Source organism: Scomber scombrus, chromosome 2 (assembly GCF_963691925.1).
Source record: "Scomber scombrus chromosome 2, fScoSco1.1, whole genome shotgun sequence".
Taxonomy (NCBI): Eukaryota; Metazoa; Chordata; class Actinopteri; order Scombriformes; family Scombridae; genus Scomber; species Scomber scombrus.
In genome coordinates, this window is record NC_084971.1 from 23,038,909 (window position 1) to 23,059,602 (window position 20,694).

General features: G+C 40.0%; 1 protein-coding gene across 1 annotated transcript in view; it reads right to left on the reverse strand.

The window, feature by feature from the left end:
* Positions 1-19,519, reverse strand: part of coro2aa (coronin 2Aa) — a 50,107-nt gene extending 30,588 nt beyond the window's left edge. Inside the window, exon 1 of the mRNA XM_062431596.1 lies at positions 19,266-19,519. Coding sequence (XP_062287580.1) covers positions 19,266-19,280 — 15 coding nt within the window. The 5' untranslated portion in view covers positions 19,281-19,519. The remainder of the gene's footprint in view (positions 1-19,265) is intronic.
* Between the last annotated feature and the right edge of the window lie 1,175 nt (positions 19,520-20,694).

Below are 20,694 nucleotides of genomic sequence, written 5' to 3' on the forward strand. Positions count from 1 at the left end.
AATACCATGATGTAAAAACACTGCATTAGAAATAAAAAGTCCTGACTTACAGTTTTACTTAAAGCTAAAACCTTAAAACTTAATTTCATATTATGAGTATTACTACTTGAAATTGAATATTTGTGACTTAAAAAGCAAAAAAGTTTTAAATTAAGTGGAGCTGAAGACTCACATCAGCTATATCATTGCAGTATGTGTTAGTTTGATTTGAGGTTCATCATAAAAATGTGTTTTCAGGGTCTTCAAGTACAGAAATATAATCAGAAATCATTATTGTTAAGAAGAATGGCCTCTTATAGAGTGTTGTATACATTATTGGATTATTACTACTGATGCATTCATGTTTCAGTAGCAGCTTAATGTTGTAGCTGGTTGAAGTAGAGCTTGTAATTAGTTTACACACTGTTGGTACTCGGTCTTGAAATGATCAAATGTTTTTTTGATAAAATCTTAATCTTCAAAGTGACTAGTAACATTATGTGTTGGATAAATGTACTATAGTGCAGTAAAAAGTTCAATATCCCTGTCTGTAATGTAGCAGAGTATAAAATAACACAAGTATAACATACATAAGTATATAGTGGCATAAAATTGGAAAAGTGGAGTTGTATATGGTACTTGAGTAAATGTACTTATTAGAGAGTATGGGAGACACACACACACACACACACACACACACACACACACACACACACACACACACACACACACACACACACACACACACACTATTGATAAAGCTGGCCAGAAATACATCACCCCCAAATACACAACAAAGTCCAACGGTCAAATGCTGTCTCTGAGATAAGGAACAGCACACATGAATTGGTAAAGAAGTGACAAGCTGGTTGGTTCATCAAAGCCAGGAGTTCAATACAAACAATCTGCTGTGAGAACATTCAATACACACCAAACATCGACACATAATGACATTAACTATTCTACCTCTACTGAAACTAACTGATTTGATCAGAACAGATGCTAACATTTTAGGGAAATGCTTAGAAATTTGAGGTTATCTGACCAAACACACACAGATTATTAATATAATGTATGAGCCAGTATTTAGTAGTAGTTGTGTCAGAAGTGTGTATCATTGCATTAACGATATTATCCAAACAGACAACTCCATGTATCTACTCTGCTTATCAGAGCAGACAGACGGCTTCGATTTATGACACTTGTTAGCAGCCAAGACTCCACTTGTTAAACACTGCACTTCCTTTAATTCGGTTCCTGGCTCTTGATTAAACCTTTTCGGTTTTTTGAGTGTGTGTTTGACTTGCAGCTAATTATCAATAAGGACAGGGCATGAGTCCTAAAAGCTTGTCTCTCTTTCCAAAGAGCTCAAACCAGAGGATTGCTCTCTAATCACACAGTCGCAGAGTAATAGCTAGCTGCTGTTAGGAAAAAGGCCAGAGCCTTTGACACTACAGAGGCACAGTGACCTTCCCTTCCTCACTTTGTCATCTCTGATTAACCGTTTAAGGGTGTTTTGACTGTAAAACACCTGGTTTGAGTTCCTAATACCATCCTGTGTTACAGTTTGGTGCCTGTAGTAAGTTTTTGGCTTTTCTTATACTTTAGTGTAGTGTTTTCACTACAGGCTTTAAATGGTCAAGTGCTCACCAACTGAACAAATAGTGCAGTCCTATTCAAGCATACACTTCACCAAACAGGTGCAGTCAATAATTGAATAAGTCATCTGGAAGTATTGAAGTCCAGTGTACACAGAAACTTCCATTAAAGACAGATTCATTTACACGAGTCCTCCCAAGAGCAAATAAATTAGACTGGTTAGGGCAACAGCTATATGGGAAAACAATTCCTGTCCGAGCAGCACTTACATGAGATAAGCAGAGTCAAGCTTTTGTCAGGAATTTGCATGTTGTTTAATGCTCTGGTTTTGTTGATTTTCTGTGCAAATGAGGAGCCACACCTGCTCAAAGTCACAGGCAAGCTACTGATTCTGCAAGGATATCCACATGGATATGTTGACCTCAAAAATGTGAAGAGGCAATCAGTGAAAACATCTCAAAATCTCCACATTCAGTGTGCAAGCCATACGAGTAAACACACAATTTTGTTATGTTGTAGATGGACACATTCCAAAATACAGGGTTTCCCACAGCACTTTACAGTTAAGGCGGCCGCCTTAGCAACACACGCCTGCCGCCTTAACTAACGTCTTAAAAAAATAAAAAATAAAAAACAAAAATAAATATATATATATGATCAGGGCCTGAATTTCAGCGCGGGATTGCAGGTATTGCGCACAATTTAATTGATTCCCGCAAATCCAACACTTATATTCCCGCACACATTTACAGCGATGTATATTAATGTTCAACCAACGTCTGCAGCGGTGCTTACTGCAGGACGACTGGCCGGAACCGCTATGTCCGACTGTCTGACTTCGACCCTGAACACACCTGTAGCTCTCGCTGTACCTCCCGCTAGCATAACACAGACACGCTAACAGTGATATCAAGTTTAAGGAAACAAACACAGACCGCTGGTTAAAACATAAATCTACATCATCTGAGGCAGAACCTGCTCAGAAAAACTAATGAAAACAGCGCCATGTGATGTCATCATTAACAACGTTAATCCTCAGACAGGTAACTGTGACGTTACTATAGCAACACGTTTCAGGCTTTCTCATTCAGCAGTCCTGAAGAGAGAGAGTGAGGCAGATTCAACAAAAACGTGATGCTACTGAAGCTGAATATCACTACTTAACTGTATAATACCATATAACTTGTAATTACTATAAAATATAGTTCAGAGAATAAGTTAACTATATAAGATAGACTCACTGGCCTAAACTGTGCAATCTAATTTAATCCAATACAGCAGATCTGCTATAAATTCTACATTTATGAAGCTTATACTACATTTTTTAACAAGAAGGTGAAAATTCTGCTTTATGTTCATTATTGAGTGATTGTGGTGTATTAGGATGCATTATATTGAATGGTGTTCTTAATATTTTGTCAATTCCATCAACATACACGAGGAGGGCAAAATATTAGGAACACCTTTCAATATAATGCACCCAAGTACACCACCACCTCTTAGTACGACCTCAGTAATAAACTAAGTGGAATTATCACATTTTTGACAATGTCAACAAAAACTAAAAATGTATAAACACGCATCCACTGACAGGAGCACCAACCCACATATACAAATAAAGTGTAGCAATGGGGTTTCTGGCTTAACAGCACCGTACTGAGCACGTGACAGGTGTGTTTACAGGGTTTGTGTGCTCTAAAAGACATCATGGACATAAAGTCACACAGCTAATGGACTGTTAGCCAAGTTTGACGGATTGGTGTTTTATTTGCACAGTAAAAGCTAATGTAAAAATATACTTGAAAGATATAGCTCATGTTAAGCTTGCTCCATTACCATTTTGTTACTTGTTGATAAAATTATTTCAATTTAAATGAGATGGTAGTCCAAATGTTGGATTTGAAGAACCTTTTGGACATATACCATATTATATCCTTATCACCCACCGCTATCTCACGCTATGACTACACAGCTGTAACAACAATGAAATGATCAGCATGGGCAATGATCAAGCTTCAGATGAGGATCTAGTCTTGTGTCTCAACAGGTAAAGGTGTGACTAAGTACACTGTCACAGTCAATGGGTTACATCTTTGCTTGCACTAACCTGAACTTGAGAAACACACACAAGTGCATGTTTTTAGTTCTTTTCCATCAAGCATCTGCAAATTTCAGTAAATTGCAGTCAGTCAGTCCAGAGGTAATTTAGAAAGAAATGCTTTAGTTGTGATCCATTCAAGTAGATCAAAGACAGAATGAATATGGCAATCAACAGACAGGAAGACACTTGGGGAACCAAGAATTTGATGACGATTCAGATAAAAAGTTTTGGTGGTGATGTTTGTGGTTTCAATAAGATGACACATTTCATCACATCGTTGACTGAAGTACATTGTGTGAGGATGATCTCACCTCCAGTTAGCGTGAGTCAGATATTAGCATGCCTGTGCAGTGCACCCCATTGTTTCATGTCTGATTCACAACAATATATGCATTAACACAGCTGTTTGAAACAATTCCCATTCATGATATCACAGCCCTGCTTACCTGCTTACATCAATTTTGGCAGCGAATAGTGGATTGTACAGCCAATAATCCCTGGATCCACATCAGTTCACATCAAAAATATATTGTACTTTCCTGAGAGATCAAGAATCACGTTAAAATCTACAATAAATGTAATAATTTACGGTTATTAGTTTTAGTTAGTACAACTTTGATGATTATACACATAAAGAATGTAATCCTCCACACACACGCACACATATACAGAAACGTCTGGCAAGAGTAAAACAACAAACATCGGCTGAGTTTGATGAGCTGGAAACCAAATCAACTCCTTTATTGACTTACAGTAAAAGGGTCCGGCCTCGAGACATTCTGGATGTTGTCTAATACACAACATATAATGATTACGTCACAGAACGGAAGCAAGACTATGTCTTACAAAGTGTCCAGAAAAGGACTGTGTAATTTGATACTAACTCACCGCTAACTAAGCCTAGGCTGACCAAACGTCCTCTTTTCCCCGGACATGTCCACTTTTTACGTCCCGTCCGGGGCGTCCGGGGTTTTTTTATTAATTGATGATAATGTCCGGTTTTCCTTCTGTGTGTGTATATGTGTGTGCCCCCTCTCCCCCGGTTGTCATTGTTTGGGTTAGCGTGTGTGACGTAATCCCCGAGAGGTTGCCCTGTGTCCAAAACTCACAACAAGAAAGCAGCAGACACCGGCGGTGCAGCTGAAGCGTTCAAGATGCCAAAGCGCAAATGCACGTTCACAGATGAACTGCGAAAAAAATTCCCAGTTTACCGACCCGGTCGGGACTGGCTGAGTGCACCGTGTGCGAAGCTGGTACATATGTGTCTGTGTCCAATAAAGGTGCCGGGGACCTCACAGCTCATATGGACACAGAGAAACATGAAAAAGCAGTGCGAGGTGAGAGTAGTTCAGCAATTCTGCAGTTCTTTGTGAAACCCCGAAAAACAGAGGATGCTGTAAATGCAGCGGAGGGTGCGTTGGCATTTCATACTGTGAAACACCACCACAGCTACAGGTTTTTCTAATACAGTTGAGGTATTATTTAGAACATTATTTCATATTATTTATTTGTCCACTAAGACTTGAAAAGAGAGCTATTATTTTACAAGTTGATTTTTCTAACACAGAAGAGACATTATTTCTATCGTTATTTTATTCCAGAGATTTTACATTTATTTTACATTTTTATATATATATTTTACAATTGAGGCATAATAAAGAAAGTTCAGTTACCTATGGGAAGCCTATCTGAATTTCTGTCTTTGGGAGATATTATTTTGTAATATAACAAAATATTCTATCCATACATATAAACTTTAAATATATTAAAATTATAAGGAATCTTTGAGTAAACTGCGAGTATCATTTAAGTAGGCTATCTCGTGGCCGGGCTGAGTGTCCTCTTTTTTGGAAATCAAAATATGGTCACCCTAACTAAGCCCCGCCTTCCTTAGTTACCCTTGCCATGCCCTGTCAAAAGTTCCATTCTACGATGCTCACCTTAGTTACTGTTGCTTTGCCCTGTCAAGAGTTCCATTCTACAATGCCCACCTAGTTACTGTTGCTATGCCTTGTCAAGAGTTCCATTCTACAATGTCCATTTTAGTTACTGTTGTTATGCCTCGTTAAGAGTTCCATTCTATGACGCCAAGTGGGAGGAGCTATTTCAGCGACCACACATTTTGGCAGCTGAAATGAAAACCAAACAGATTTCATTGTCTGTAGCTAGCTTGTTTATTTATGGAGGGGGAAGCAGTGCACCGTCAATACTGTGTATGGGGGTGACGGTGCCCTGCTGACCTCGACTCGGGACGTCGTGGATCGGTGGAAGGAATACTTCGAAGACCTCCTCAATCCCACCGACACGCCTTCCGGTAAGGAAGCAGGGCCTGGGGACCCGGGTGTGGGCTCTCCTATCTCTGGGGCTGAGGTCGCCGAGGTGGTCAAGAAGCTCCTCGGTGGCAAGTTCCCGGGGTTGGATGAGATCCCCCCGGAGTTCCTCAAGGCCCTGGATGTTGTGGGGCTGTCATGGTTGACACGACTCTGCAACATCGCGTGGACATCGGGGGCAGTGCCTCTGGATTGGCAAACTGGGGTGGTGGTCCCTCTTTTTAAGAAGGGGGACCGGAGGGTGTGTTCCAACTATAGGGGGATCACACTCCTCAGCCTCCCTGGTAAGGTCTATTCGGGGGTACTGGAGAGGAGGGTCCGTCGGATAGTCGAACCTCGGATCCAGGAGGAGCAATGTGGTTTTCGTCCGGGTCGTGGAACTGTGGACCAGCTATACACCCTCTGCAGGATCCTTGAGGGTGCATGGGAGTTTGCCCAACCAGTCCACATGTGCTTTGTGGACTTGGAAAAGGCATTCGACCGTGTCCCTCGGGGGGTCCTGTGTGGGGTTCTCCGGGAGTACGGGGTATCGGACCCCCTGATACAGGCCGTCCGTTCCCTGTACGACCGGTGTCAGAGCTTGGTCCGCATAGCTGGTAGTAAGTCGGACTCGTTTCCGGTGGGGGTTGGACTCCGCCAGGGCTGCCCTTTGTCACCAATCCTGTTCATAATTTTTATGGACAGGATTTCTAGGCGCAGCCAGGGCGTTGAGGGGTTCCGGTTTGGTGACCTCAGGATTGGGTCACTGCTTTTTGCAGATGATGTGGTCCTGTTGGCTTCATCAGACCGTGACCTCCAACTCTCACTGGATCGGTTCGCCGCCGAGTGTGAAGCGGCCGGGATGAGAATCAGCACCTCCAAATCCGAGTCCATGGTCCTCAGCCGGAAAAGGGTGGAGTGCACCCTTCGGGTCGGGGATGAGACCCTGCCCCAAGTGGAGGATTTCAAGTACCTCGGGATCTTGTTCACTAGTGAGGGAAGGATGGAGCGGGAGATCGACAGGCGGATCGGTGCGGCGTCTGCAGTAATGCGGGCTCTGCACAGATCCGTCGTGGTGAAGAGAGAGCTGAGCCGAAAGGCGAAGCTCTCGATTTACCAGTCGATCTTCGTTCCTACCCTCACCTATGGTCATGAGCTTTGGGTAGTGACCGAAAGAACGAGATCGCGGGTACAAGAGGCCGAAATGAGCTTCCTCCGTAGGGTGGCTGGGCTCTCCCTTAGAGATAGGGTGAGAAGCTCGGTCATCCGGGAGGAGCTCGGAGTAGACCCGCTGCTCCTCCGCGTTGAGAAGAGCCAGATGAGGTGGCTCGGGCATCTAGTTAGGATGCCTCCCGGACGCCTCCCGGGTGAGGTGTTCAGGGCACGTCCCACCGGTAGGAGACCCCGGGGAAGACCCAGGACACGCTGGAGAGACTATGTCTCTCGGCTGGCCTGGGAACGCCTCGGGATCCCCCGGGAAGACCTGGACGAAGTGGCTGGGGAGAGGGAAGTCTGGGTTTCCCTGCTTAGGCTGCTGCCCCCGCGACCCGACCCCGGATAAGCGGAAAGAAGATGGATGGATGGATGGATTATAGGACAATTATGGATCCTGTGACATAGAGACAAGAGTGTGCCTCGGGTCATAACCTCAAGAGGGTTTATCTTGTATTCATTATGACAAAGTGAAGCTTCTCTGCAGACAGCCAGTGGCATTTGCAGCAAAAGCTTCTGACACAGTTAAAAATATTCAGCATCAAAGAGAAGAAAGCAGAGGGAGGAGGGGGGCAAGCATGCAAAAACACAAAATGAGGTTTGATGTTCTAAAATTAGTTCAAGCAGCACAGCCTGAGGAGATGAAATGGTAAAAAGATGCATTTTCATGCAGAATCTACTATTTGTTGATAAACATGAAATGACAAAATGGCTGATAGTTGATCAATTATTTATCAAAAGCAATGAGCATGGCCCTCAGACCAAACAAGTCACAGGGATCCTTATCTCTTAAATGAATACAGTGTCAGTGAGCTTCACCAACTGAAGGTCACCCATCCATCCTAACCATAGTAACAGTAGTCAAGGTGAGTTTCACTTTCTGTGACTCAAGGGGATTAGCTTGTCTTTATATAGGCTCAGCCGCTCTCTACAAACAATACAGACGCCGCACTGCTGCAGTGCACACCCTGTTATCAGGCCGAGGGAGGCCGCTGCTAATCAGATCACCCACATTAGCTTAATGCATTAGCGTGTTGTGATACTCGACACACAGAATGTGCAGCTCACTGACGACCTAATGCCCCAGTGTTTGTCTGACAACTCATACAGAGCAAAACTCCTCAAATCATAGAAAATGTGCCTCAAAATTACTATTTGCACTTAAAGCTGATTGTTATTCAACCCATATAATAACAGTACAGGCATGCTAGCATCTCTGCAAGGCTCCCTCCAAACATCGGCTGCGGGCGACCATGTTGTCCCAAGCAGATGCAAAAGGACGCATTGGATTTGAATATTGACTTGCCACTATCAACTTCCGACTTGTGGATTGTGGACAGTGGATTGCAGCATTAGGCTCAGCAGGGCTTTGAGCTGAATGGCAACGTCAGCATACTAAGATGCTCTCAATGGCAACGCTAACATTCTAATGCAAGGTTGCCAACTCTCACACTTTTGGAGTGAGACATTTACTTTAAAGGCCACCAAAAGGAATTAACCTATGTAGGTTAAATAGGCTTGTGCCACACGCAGGACACATTTCTGCTCTGGTACCAGTCGATAAACATTGGCTACAGAGAACTCAAAAGCCACAATTAAAGTGTGGCTTTAATTGAAAGGACATGGGCCTCCAAAATCACAAACACTTTTCATGTTTATTGAGTTTTGCCTTTCTCACTTCTCTACAATTCCACATCTATTATTGAAATGCCTATGAAAATAAAAGTTTTAATGCAATTAAGTCTGTATCGGGGTAGAATGATTCTAATAAACAATGTAAACATTTGCCACTTGTCTTGTCAGGGAGCAAGCCTACATTTGCTCTGACAGCATTTTTCATGAGGTACAACCATTAGGGCTACTTTAGGCCTCGAGAATCAATATGGTGAACACACACACACACATAAACACACACACGCACACACACACACACACACACATACATACACAGACGGCCATCTACTTCTCTTCATGAATAATGAATCAGACTCTGCTCACCCATCTGCCTCACGATTAAGACCCTCAGACTTCAGAAACAACAGGAGCAAACTGTCTGAACAGGTTTAATAAATAACATCCTGTCGCCACTTATACACTTCAGCAGGAGGGTGAAAATCTGTTCCTAAGATAAAACCTCTTAGACACTGACTCTCAACCTGACGATTTACACCTCCCCAAAAGGAGTCGAAAGGTAAGGTTGAAAGTTCATTAAGTCTGCTGCATAAAATTTGATTTTTTTTATCCCTGATATTTATCTATTTCTCATGAAACACTGGATAGTTTTACCTTCCATCGAAAAATATATTGATGTATTTACGCTCCATGCACTAATGTTTTTAAGCATCAAGTACAAGCCTGCACATTTGAACTCCTGAGAAAGTGATGGGGGGTGGGGAGATCAGAGAAGGCTGACTTTTTAACTATAACTAAAACAAGACTTAAATTATATTGTTTTAGACAGTTTATGAAATTGCCTCATTTTAATGCATCTACCTCAATGGACCTCAACCTCGATCAACCTTGTTAATGGAGCAATCTTATTAAAGGGCCAAAATTTAGTGACTGACACCATAATGACTTGTTGAAAAAAATGATCGACTTAGTATTTGTAGAGAGATATTAAAGTTTTTTAAGTGGAAATCTATCGAAGCCAGCATGTAGCAGCTGTTGGTGACATTGCACTTTAAGGTACTTCTGCATTGACTTCAGACATGGTAGTTGCTGCTTTGTGCAGACACATTCACATCCTTTATCTAGCTTTGATAAAGAACTAATTTCTGTATAATTTTCTATTTTGTCCATGAAAAGTTTTAAAGACAACTTCCAAATAGTGAGTGCACAAATTATCCAATGGTACTTTTAGAAAAACTACAGCCATAAGTCTTTCATTTGCAATGACTTTAAACTGCTGATTGCCGATTCTTTTTAATGGCTACTGAAACCTGGCTCACTTGTAATGATGCTGTGCCCTTGACTGAGGCTAACCCTATTAACTTTTTACATTTTTATCCCCTACAGCATATGGTTTGGGTTGGCGGCACTGCTATCATACATACAAATTATTTTAATTGCCCTTTCATGTGTTTTGGTTTTTGGTTCTCACCCTTAGTGACTTCAATATCCATGTATGTTGTCCTACTAACCTTCTTTGCTGTGATTTCCTGGCTCCTATTTTAATTTCAACCAAATTATTAAAAAAAGGTGCCACACATTCTGAAGGCCATACTTTAGATCTGGTCCTCAACAGTGGTTTGCTCTCCATAAAAGTTGACCACACTGAATTTTAAGTCGCTGATCATAAAGTCTCATAATGTCCCTTTATCTCCTCCCACCGTTAGGCTTGTACCACTGTCTGGTCACGTGTTCTTAATGCCAATTCTGCAAGTGAACTGTGTGATGCTTTCTCCAATATCTTAACTTCAAGCACTTATATGCAGCAACAGTTTATTTCAGATGTGTGTCCTATCTGCCCCTGCCCTCAAAACTCTTATCAGCTTGATAATATTCCTTATAAACTTTTAAAAGGCATATTTCCCACTGTCAGTCCAAGCATTTTTATCAATTATTAATTGCTCCTTGGCTACTGATATTTTCCCCTCTTGGTATAAACATGCAGTTGTGCAACCAGTGTTAAAGAAATCTCTTCTTGACCTGCTCACCCTCAGCAATAAGTAAAAGCTATTTCTAAAATATCTTTTTTATCTAAAGTGTTGGAAAAAATGATTGCCTCTCCACTGATCGTTTATATGAATGTTAACAGCATTTTCAAAAGCAATCAGTCTGGTTTCAGAGCTTTACAGTACTGGGAAGACCTTAATTAAGATGACAAATGACCTACTTTTTGCAGTAGATAAAGGTGAAAGCTCCATTCTGGTCCTTTGAGACCTGAGTGTGGCCTTTGATACAGTAGACCACTCCATTCCTCTACAGGGTCTTGAAACATGAGTTGGTCTAAAAGGGTCTGCTCTTAAAGTTTTATGCTTATATCTGTCCAGTAGGACCTTTTCTGGTGTTATTGGAAATCCCCTTTTTTCTGTTTCTCAGGTCACTCATGGCGTTCCTTAAGGGTCAGTCTTGGTGCCGTTACTGTTCTCTATTTAAATGCTGCCCATGTCATTAATAAGCATAATGTACAGTACCATTATTATGCTGACGACGCCCACTTATATGTCCCAGTAGTATTATTAAAAGTAGGTCTGCTAAATCTATCAAGACTTTTAAATCTCTTCTTAAAAACATTTGAAAACTTTTAAAAAACAGTATTATCTCACACTAACATTTTACTACTCTTACTACTGAAGACTAAAAACCTTTAAATTAAATGACCAGACCATTTTGTCCATCTCTTCGATGTAAGTGAAATGTTTCATTAGTAGACACTGATCATAATTTAATTATCTCAAAACTCTCAAGACTAACTAACTTAAACGTTAGTCGACATTTTTGAAGTTAATGCTACACAACGTGCTTTAGCTTACATGAACAATGTGGCCAAATTTGGTAATTTCGGCAACATAGCATCAACGTAGACGATATGTTTAACTACCTAACCACAACTACCATAAACATACAAATATTGGTTATAGTCTTTATTACCTAAACTGCAAAGGGTAACCTTTGTTATACAATTTTTGGTCAGTTTGTAGGTCAATTTTTGGAGTCGGTAGCCTTGAGATTACATCTGTTATGATTTTTAGGAGCATAATGAATAATTAAACTCTACCATTTACTCTTACTGAGTTTACTGCAGTGTGGGTCACACAATGTTGTAACAGTCCTGTGGCATTCATAGTGTGACCTCCCTGCAGCCTGAAAACTTGTACATGAGCACTCAACATTGCATAGGTCCACCGACTCTCTCTCTGTTTTTTAAAAATAATCCCTTCCCTGTGGCCCCACGTGGGAGAAGCACCAGATAATCCGCAAACAGTCGTGACAGCTGTCATGTCAGAAACGTGCAGGACAACCTGTCACGAGTGATCTGAGTGACAGTGATGTAGCAGTCAAGAAAAGAGACGCACACTGCAAATACAAACAAGCCTCTTTAAAAAGTCATTATGCTCTGCTGTGTAAATGAGTCTGCCCTGCAGTGACAAGAAGCAGCAGGAGCTGGTTTGTTAGGGGAAGCTGGTGGTCTTTAGGCGGTCTGTGTGTGACAATGTAAGAGGCTCTGAGGTCACGTGACGACTCTCTGGTTACATAAAAGCATTTTGGATTTTGCAGGATGAAGACAAAATCATGAAATCTGAAATGTAAAAGACACATTATTCAACCTCTTTGAGAACAGAAAAAGAGAGTCAGAGAGAGATTTGGTCTGTATCAGCGGGTTCTTTGAAAGAGAACAGTGGGTTTAGATGCAACAGGGCACAAACACTGTGAGATCACCTCAGTCCTGCTGGGCAGAGATGCAGGCCTTCATTAGGTTTAGTGAGGAGTGAACCACAGGGGGGTGGTGGTGGAGCCAGAGACTTAAAGCCCCTGGGGGCTTTGTTCTGGAGGTAAAGTCATGTATGAGGCATTATTTAGTGGCAACATCAGGTTCCTCAGCAGCACCAGGAGGCACAATGTCTGGTTTGATAGTGAAGCACCAGAGGACACGCAGGATGATGTCATTCAGCTTTGGGCCATTTCTAACTTGTTGCATAGTCCATGATATAATCCAACACACACACACACACACACACACACACACACACACACACACACACACACACACACACACACACACACACACACACACACACACACACACACACACACACACACACACACACACACACACACACACACCTCAACAGTCTAACCTGGTTACATAATGACATACTTCGCTTTAATGGGTTTCGTCACCTCTGTGTGGAATAACACCTAATGGTCCATCAAAACGCCACAAACCCGACAAATTCTGCAGACCAAACGCTGCTGAGGACATTTCACTTTCAAGAGGCAAACACACACACACACACACACACACACACACACACACTTATTCTCATTATAAATTAATAAGTCGACTATTTTTTTAATTACTCGTTTGGTTAGTAAAAAAATGCAGATGTGACATTTATGTCTTATTTTGTCCAAGAAGTGATCCAATACGATGAAGTATTCAACTTACAATAAAACAAAGCAAAACATCCTCACGTTTCAGAAACTTACTCTTAAACAATTACTTGATTTACTGATTAGTTGATCAGCATGAAATTAATTGGAAACACTTTTTAAGCAGAAATGCCAAAATCCAACTTCTCAAATGCAAACATTTTAATTCATACTAGTCTTCTATTACATATAGTAAATATCTTTGGGATTTGGACTCTTAAATAAATAAAACAACTAATAAAATGTGTCAGCTCTGGCTCTGAGCAATCGTAATGAGTATTGCACTATTTTTATTGCACTATGTTAGATAAAATGATTGAAAAAATCATTGACAGATTAATCATAAAAGACAATACATGAAGCAGTGAATGTTTGCCGTTTCTAAGCAATTCATTGACCAATACTGTTGTGGATTAACTTCCTTTAAATTAAGATTAAGATGCTGGAAACAGTACATTTTGGGGAATTTTTGCCACTCAGCTTGAGTGGCATACATCTTTGTCATCATATGATTCATCCAGTCTCAACAATGAATAACACAGTCCAATCCTGAGAGTAAATGTCAAGCTTCTGAGGTAATCAACGCTGTTTGTCTCGTTACTTAGCAATCACTTTATTGCACAGCTTCAGGGGCATGTTTCCTCAAAAGCACCCCTTCAATTCACAGCAGTTATTACAGCAAGTAGGACTTTGATACCTGTAACCTGCATCGAGCTTGTGCACCAGCATTCAGCTCTAGTTACAGTTTTGGCGAAAGCGAAGACGTGATACAGCACAAGATAAACAAGACAAGGACGAATCTGTCTTTTCACAGGAAAGAGCATAGTAAAAAAAAACAATAGAGCCTCCTTTTTCTGAGACTCTGATGAACTGAACTCAACACAGCAAACTGCACGACTCAAAGTGGGAGAATCTCAGGTATACGTTAACAGTCTGTGTGATAACATGCCACAGATACAGGTGAGCGTTTTATGGGCAAACATGAAAGTGTACAGCAGACTTCACTACAGACAGAGTAGAATTAAATAACAGAGTTCAGTTCACACACCAGAAACTCCTCATTAAAAAACTGTCTGGGATCGTCAGGGAGTGTTTCTTTTTTACCTCTTTCAGCGCAGTTCAAAGCCATCTACAAGGGGTGAAGTTTATTTTTGGATGGGGGTTTTCTGTTTCCCGCAGTGAAGATGTCATTAGTCTAATGCTTATTCTGGCACGTGTTTGCCTTTAGGTTGATGCCAGGACCTACTCAGACTGATCTGGAGCTGTCGTGACACCTCTACAGTCCACACAACTCCAGGAGTCATGGCTCATACTGTCACATTTGTCCTTAAACTCAACACGTTACTGTCCAACACATCCTCATAATGACACCGACAGTACTGGGCTAAAATTCAGCCGGCAAAAAATGATTTCTAGTAACATTTATGCCATCGAGTAGCCTTACTAACGCTCTCCAGAATTACCCATAGGAGTGTAATATGCCACTTTCCAACACCGTCTGTTAAATGCACAATATGTAATTTTCTAGCATTCAAAGAAAAAACCAAAGATGGAGTTTGATATGACAATGTGAAGTTGTGTGAGATCATGGGAGCTGTTGTCTCCGTCACTCCAGTCATCTTCTCCTGGTAAAAACTCCTTCTGTTCATCATTTTGGAGGTTGTTGCTGAATTATCCACGGAGGTCTCCTCCACTCCAAATCAAAGTTGGACTTGGTGATTAAAACCAGTATAAACACTGAATAAGGCAGTTTCATGTTTAAAATCTGTGTTTCTCTGACGCTGTTTGACAGACACAGGACGTCAAAGCAGAGCTGCTGCTAATGTTTCATCTGCTTGTTTCTCAAATAACTGAAGATCCAGACATCCGATAACTAAAATCCTTCTTCTGGTTAAAAGATGTAGTTAAAAAAGACCTGATCTAAAAAGTGTATCATAAAAATGTGGCTTACAACTGGATGAAAAAAAAAGTCAATTTATGACAACTTCTGGTGACAACCATATGCATATGGCAAGAGGTTATGGCCCATGACAGGTGACAAAATATATAACATTGTTCTAGTTATTTTTAGACAGGAAAAGTTACATATAATACATTTTTAAAAATAATGATGTTTTATGATGTGACAACGCTGTGGTTATGATCTGGTTAGATTTAGACACAAAAGAAACTCCGTAAGTGTAAGAGAAAGATTGTGGTTTGGGTTGAAATGACCACTTAAAACCTCATTCCTTAAAATTAAGTAACCGTCAACTTCATGGAAACAGTAAACACCACAATGTTACTGTTTTGTTTAGTTTTTTTTTAAATTTGCTGAATTGCAGTTGGAAACAGGAAGCAAACAGTCCAAAAAAGTCATGACACTATGTAGCCATTCACCTAACCCGCCTCCTCCAAAGACAGCTAAATCATCTTATCAAGTCACCTTATACTGACGTCATCTGAACTGTGTCACTTCCTGGGTCATAATTAATGTGGCTGCTAGATGGCATAACAATTAGTCATTTTTAAAGGGCTCTTCTGCCTGATACAGCCTGAAAAACTACACAGGTTTATTAATGAAAAGCTGGTGAGCTAACATGCTAACGTTACAACACACACAGGAGGTTAGCCACACGCACACATTTACATTTACATTTACACTGCACAGACATTTGCATCAGACCACACAGTCCTTGATACGTGTTTGTTTGATAAGTTAACTAACTGACTCAGAGTCTACATTAATAAAAGAGCTTGGGCGGAGAAGTGGACATCATATTATTATAATTTCCATTGAGTAATATGCTAAATCTGAAGCCTGAATATGATCCTTTTGTGTCTTTGGATGCTGGAAGTTCAGCTGTAGTTCATACTGAACTAGGGTTGGCATTTATATAACAATAATAATGACAATATTTTCTGCTGATGTATGAAAACGTATAAATCACATGTAAAATTGTCATGTAACTGATGTTAAATGCAGTAAATGTTGCAATACTGTTCCAATATGTCAGTTTATGCAAAACAATGAATTTTGGGGCATTTTTACCTAAAATGATGGATTGATTCTCAAACTGTCTGTGGGTCCATTTCCTGTTGATCATTTTGGCTCAATACAGTAGGCTACATCTTTATTGTCTTATGATGCTATCCAACATCAACCGTGAATTGATCAATCCAATCTTAGAGGAAATATTAAGCCTCTGAGGTGAATGTGTAAAACAAACCTTCAATAACTCATTTTGTTAACACAGTTTATTTATACGAATTCTTTTAGACAGTTTGCAGTTTCTAAAACCCAAACTAAACATATCATCACAGTATGAAATCACTTTTTATTATTACCCAGCCCGATACTAAAATCCACACAGCTGCCCCTGTGGAAGTGAAGTGCCATGCCGCTCTCTTCGGCTGCACGAGGAGCCAGTTGGCACAAACTCGTCGACTTCTCCCACTGCTCTACATGTGGTGAGCATTAGACTCGGGTCATTAAACAGAGCTCTCAAACTGCTTTTTCTTTTGTCTTGAGTTTGTTTACGTCCATCCAGACAAGAGTGAGGAAAAACAATAGATCCAAACCATCTGTTGACCCGGTGGCCGGACAGAATACAACCACCCACAGAGCTAAAACAATAGATTTCACTTACAACTCATAATGTATGCAGACTTTAAGATGGCAGAGGATACAATATCCTGGATATGAATGAGGATGCTTTTGCTAATGGGACACGTGAATAGTGCTGCGACTAACGACTGTTTTCATTATCAATTACTCTGCACTTTGTTTTTATTGTTGAGTCTATTGAATATGAAATAGAGCCTCGTGTGACGTCCTATTTAGCAACATTTAGCAGAAAAAACTGGTGAAGGACGGACAATTAATCTGAAACCTTTCTGATAATCGATTAATCATTTTAGTCATCATTATCAGCAAAGATGTCAAACATTTACTAGTTACAGCTTCTCAAATGTGAGGATTTTATGATTTCCTTTCTCCTACATAAACGTAATCTGGTGATTTTCGTAGTGTTATCCTGACAGAACAAGAGATTTCAAGACATCACCTTGTTCTCTGGGGAATTATAAGGAGCATTTTTCACTATTGTCTACATTTTTACACCTAAAACAATCCATTGATTAAACAAACCCATAATGAGAATAGTTTGTAGACACAGCCTCAGATAATTTTGTCCAAACAATTATCCAAACACAAACATAAAAAGAGGAGAGAAAATACTCAAAATTGGATCATATTTGTTTGATCAATGACCTAAACAATTAATCAGTACTCTTGGGGAATACTGATTTCTTTCAATCAGCTAATCAGTTAATCAACTCATCATTTCAGGACTGGATATGAATTTTGGGGTATTCTTAGTAGTTTCCCGTGAATGATAGACCTCTAAAAACTATTTATATGTAGATGCTGCAACTAACACATATTTTAATTCAGGATTAATCTGTTGATAAATTTCTCAATTAATCTTTTAGCCTATGAAATAAATTTAAAAATAGAGAAAATGTCTTCACAGTAACATCTTCAATATGTTTGTTTTGTGCAAAAAACAGTCCAAAACATAAATATATTCAATTTACTGTCATATATGATGAAGAAAAGCAGCATATTCTCATTTGAGAGCCTGGACTTGACAGACATGATTAATCGCTCATCAGAACAGTTGCTGATTCTTTTTCTGTCAATCCAAATAATTTATCGACCCGTTCTTGCAGATCTATTTGTTTCGATTGTGGAGAAATGTCAGGCATCCTCCAAAAGAAATTATTTATTTTATATTTTTACATTGATAACATTCATGTGAAGTTATGTCAATGAGGGAAAATATCATGTAGATTTCAAAAATTTTGATAATTCCAATCGTTTTTCCAAGTCTGTATCAGATCCAGGGCTGCAATTAATCAGTTGAATATTTTCTTGATTAATCAATTTGTTGTATGGTCAAGAAAATGTCAGAAAATGGTGAAAAATCTCAATCACTGTTTCCCAAAAGCCCAAGACAGCGTCCTCAAATGTCTTATTTTGTCCCATCAGTCCACAAGCCAAAATTATTCAGTTTACTGCATAAAAGACTAAATAAACCTGAAAATATTCACATGAAAAGCTGGAATCAGAGACTTCGGACATCTTTTATTCAAAATTGATTCAAAATGGTTAAACAGATACCAAAATAGTTGGCGATTAACTCAACAGTTTGAAACTAAGCCATTAATCGATTAATTGTTGGAGCTAAATTCAATTTACTCTCATATATATGAGAAAGAAAAGCTGCAGATCAGCACATTTGACTCAATAACCTGAAACCACATAACATTTACCTAACCTACTAACCCCAATCCTAACCCTTGCTTACTTGACACATTTCTGAATTTTTTAATCAATGATCAAAATAGTTGAAATAGTTCAATATCTGTTGATCAACTAATCAATAAATAGACTGACTGTTGCAGCTCTGTTCATAATCAGTTGTGAAGATATGTCATGTGTCCCCCAAAGGACCCCATATTTTTTAAACCTATTGATCACATTCATTTGAAGTCATGTCAACGAGGTAACATGTTGGTCAGCTTCAGTAAACAGCTGTCCACCTCTGTATCAGATCATCATCACACAGTACAAACATGATCCTGTCTGCATGTTAAAAACACCTCAGATGAAGCCCCGTGCAGGAGGATTAAAACCAAAAACAAACAAAAACATGCATATTTTATAACATGCAAATTGCAGCACAGACCTCCCTGCTGCAAACCCAATGTTAAACTGCAACACCTCCACACAGTCCACCCTGAAAGCTGAGAAGTTATGTCTCTGGCTGTGTGGAGCCGCATGGCAGAGCTGCAGCCCGGAGCCACGCTGCAAGAGTCCAGCCTAAAATAAACCTCACCACTCAAATCCGTTTAGCGCTTTAAACACGCTATAAAATGCCAAGAGGACAGTGAATGAAAAGCTGAAACTGAAGTGAACTCACCTTTGAGACGGTCATATGGCGTCAGATGCGTCGGCAGGTGGTGGCAGTTTCCCCTGAAGAGGAGTCGATGAAGTGCAGGAGGAGGTGGAGGTGGAGGAGGAGGAGGTGGACAGGCCGTGTTATTACAGCGCTGGTTGTTGCATGATGATCACTTTAAAGTCATGATCAAAAGAAAGAGAAAAACTCACAGACAGGGCATATCGCTACCGTGCACACAAACACATACACACACACCGCTGCCACCGTGGAAAAAAAACTAGAGCCGGAGGAAGAGGAGGAGGAGGAGGGCGGAGGATGAGGAGAGATGCGAGCAGTGGATGCGACGAGGGAGGAGGAAGAGGAAGGGAGGACAGGGGAGGAAGAGGAGGGAGGGGCGAGGCATGTCCCAAACAAGCCAGGTTGATTTCAAGCAAACTTAAAGAGCCCCTTCAGACATGTTTGAACATGTATATAAAATACTCTACTTTCAAATAATAATGTGTGTCGAATATGTTTTCTACAAAAAGGTTAAATTATCTTGTTAAAATTCTCCTTCTCCTTCATTAAAATTTCAAGAAGCATGCCTATATGTCATTTCATGAGTTAGTTCAAATTCCCACATCACACTTAGCCTATATAAATTGAATATTGGACCAATATTGGCTCCAAACTAGTTGTGATGTCACAGATTATACTCATTAATCCACCAATATAAAATCATGTTTTTCATTTTCATTGAGCTCAGATGAACTTCCCACTTTCAGCAGATGAATGTGAAAAGAAACTCTGCACAGTGAGGCTCAAACATTCAGCAGTAGGAACAAGGTGAAACACATCATTTTGAGTGTAAGGGGACTTTAAAAGGACATTAAAAATATAAATCATAAAATTCAGCCAGAGCATCAGATGCACCACATGTAATTTAATATAATTTCATGACTAGCAAAACAATTTACATTTTCAATCAGTGTAAATTATTTTGGATTTCACTCTTTGATAGTTTTAACCATTTCTATGTTACACACACACACACACACACACACACACACACACACACACACACACACACACACACACACACACACACACACACACACACACACATGCATTACTTGTTTTGGATTTTTGCAAATGTTATAGTTTATAGGCCTTTGCAAGAAAGTTACTGTATGTTTTTTTAAATAGCAGAATAAAACCAAACCAATACAATTTGTTTGAATTAGTTTAATGAGTTAAAATACAACAATTAATCATCTCCTCTGTTTGTGAGCTGTTGTATCTTGAGTTGAAGCAATACAAAGAAAAGTGAAAAAAGAAAGAAACAATGTTCAGAGAGAGAGACAGAGAGAGAGAAAATACCCGAAATCTCAACTTTTACCTAAATATTATAAAACTAATAAACACTGTGAACAATACGTATGTTATGAAATAAAAAGAACAGAGATTAAAG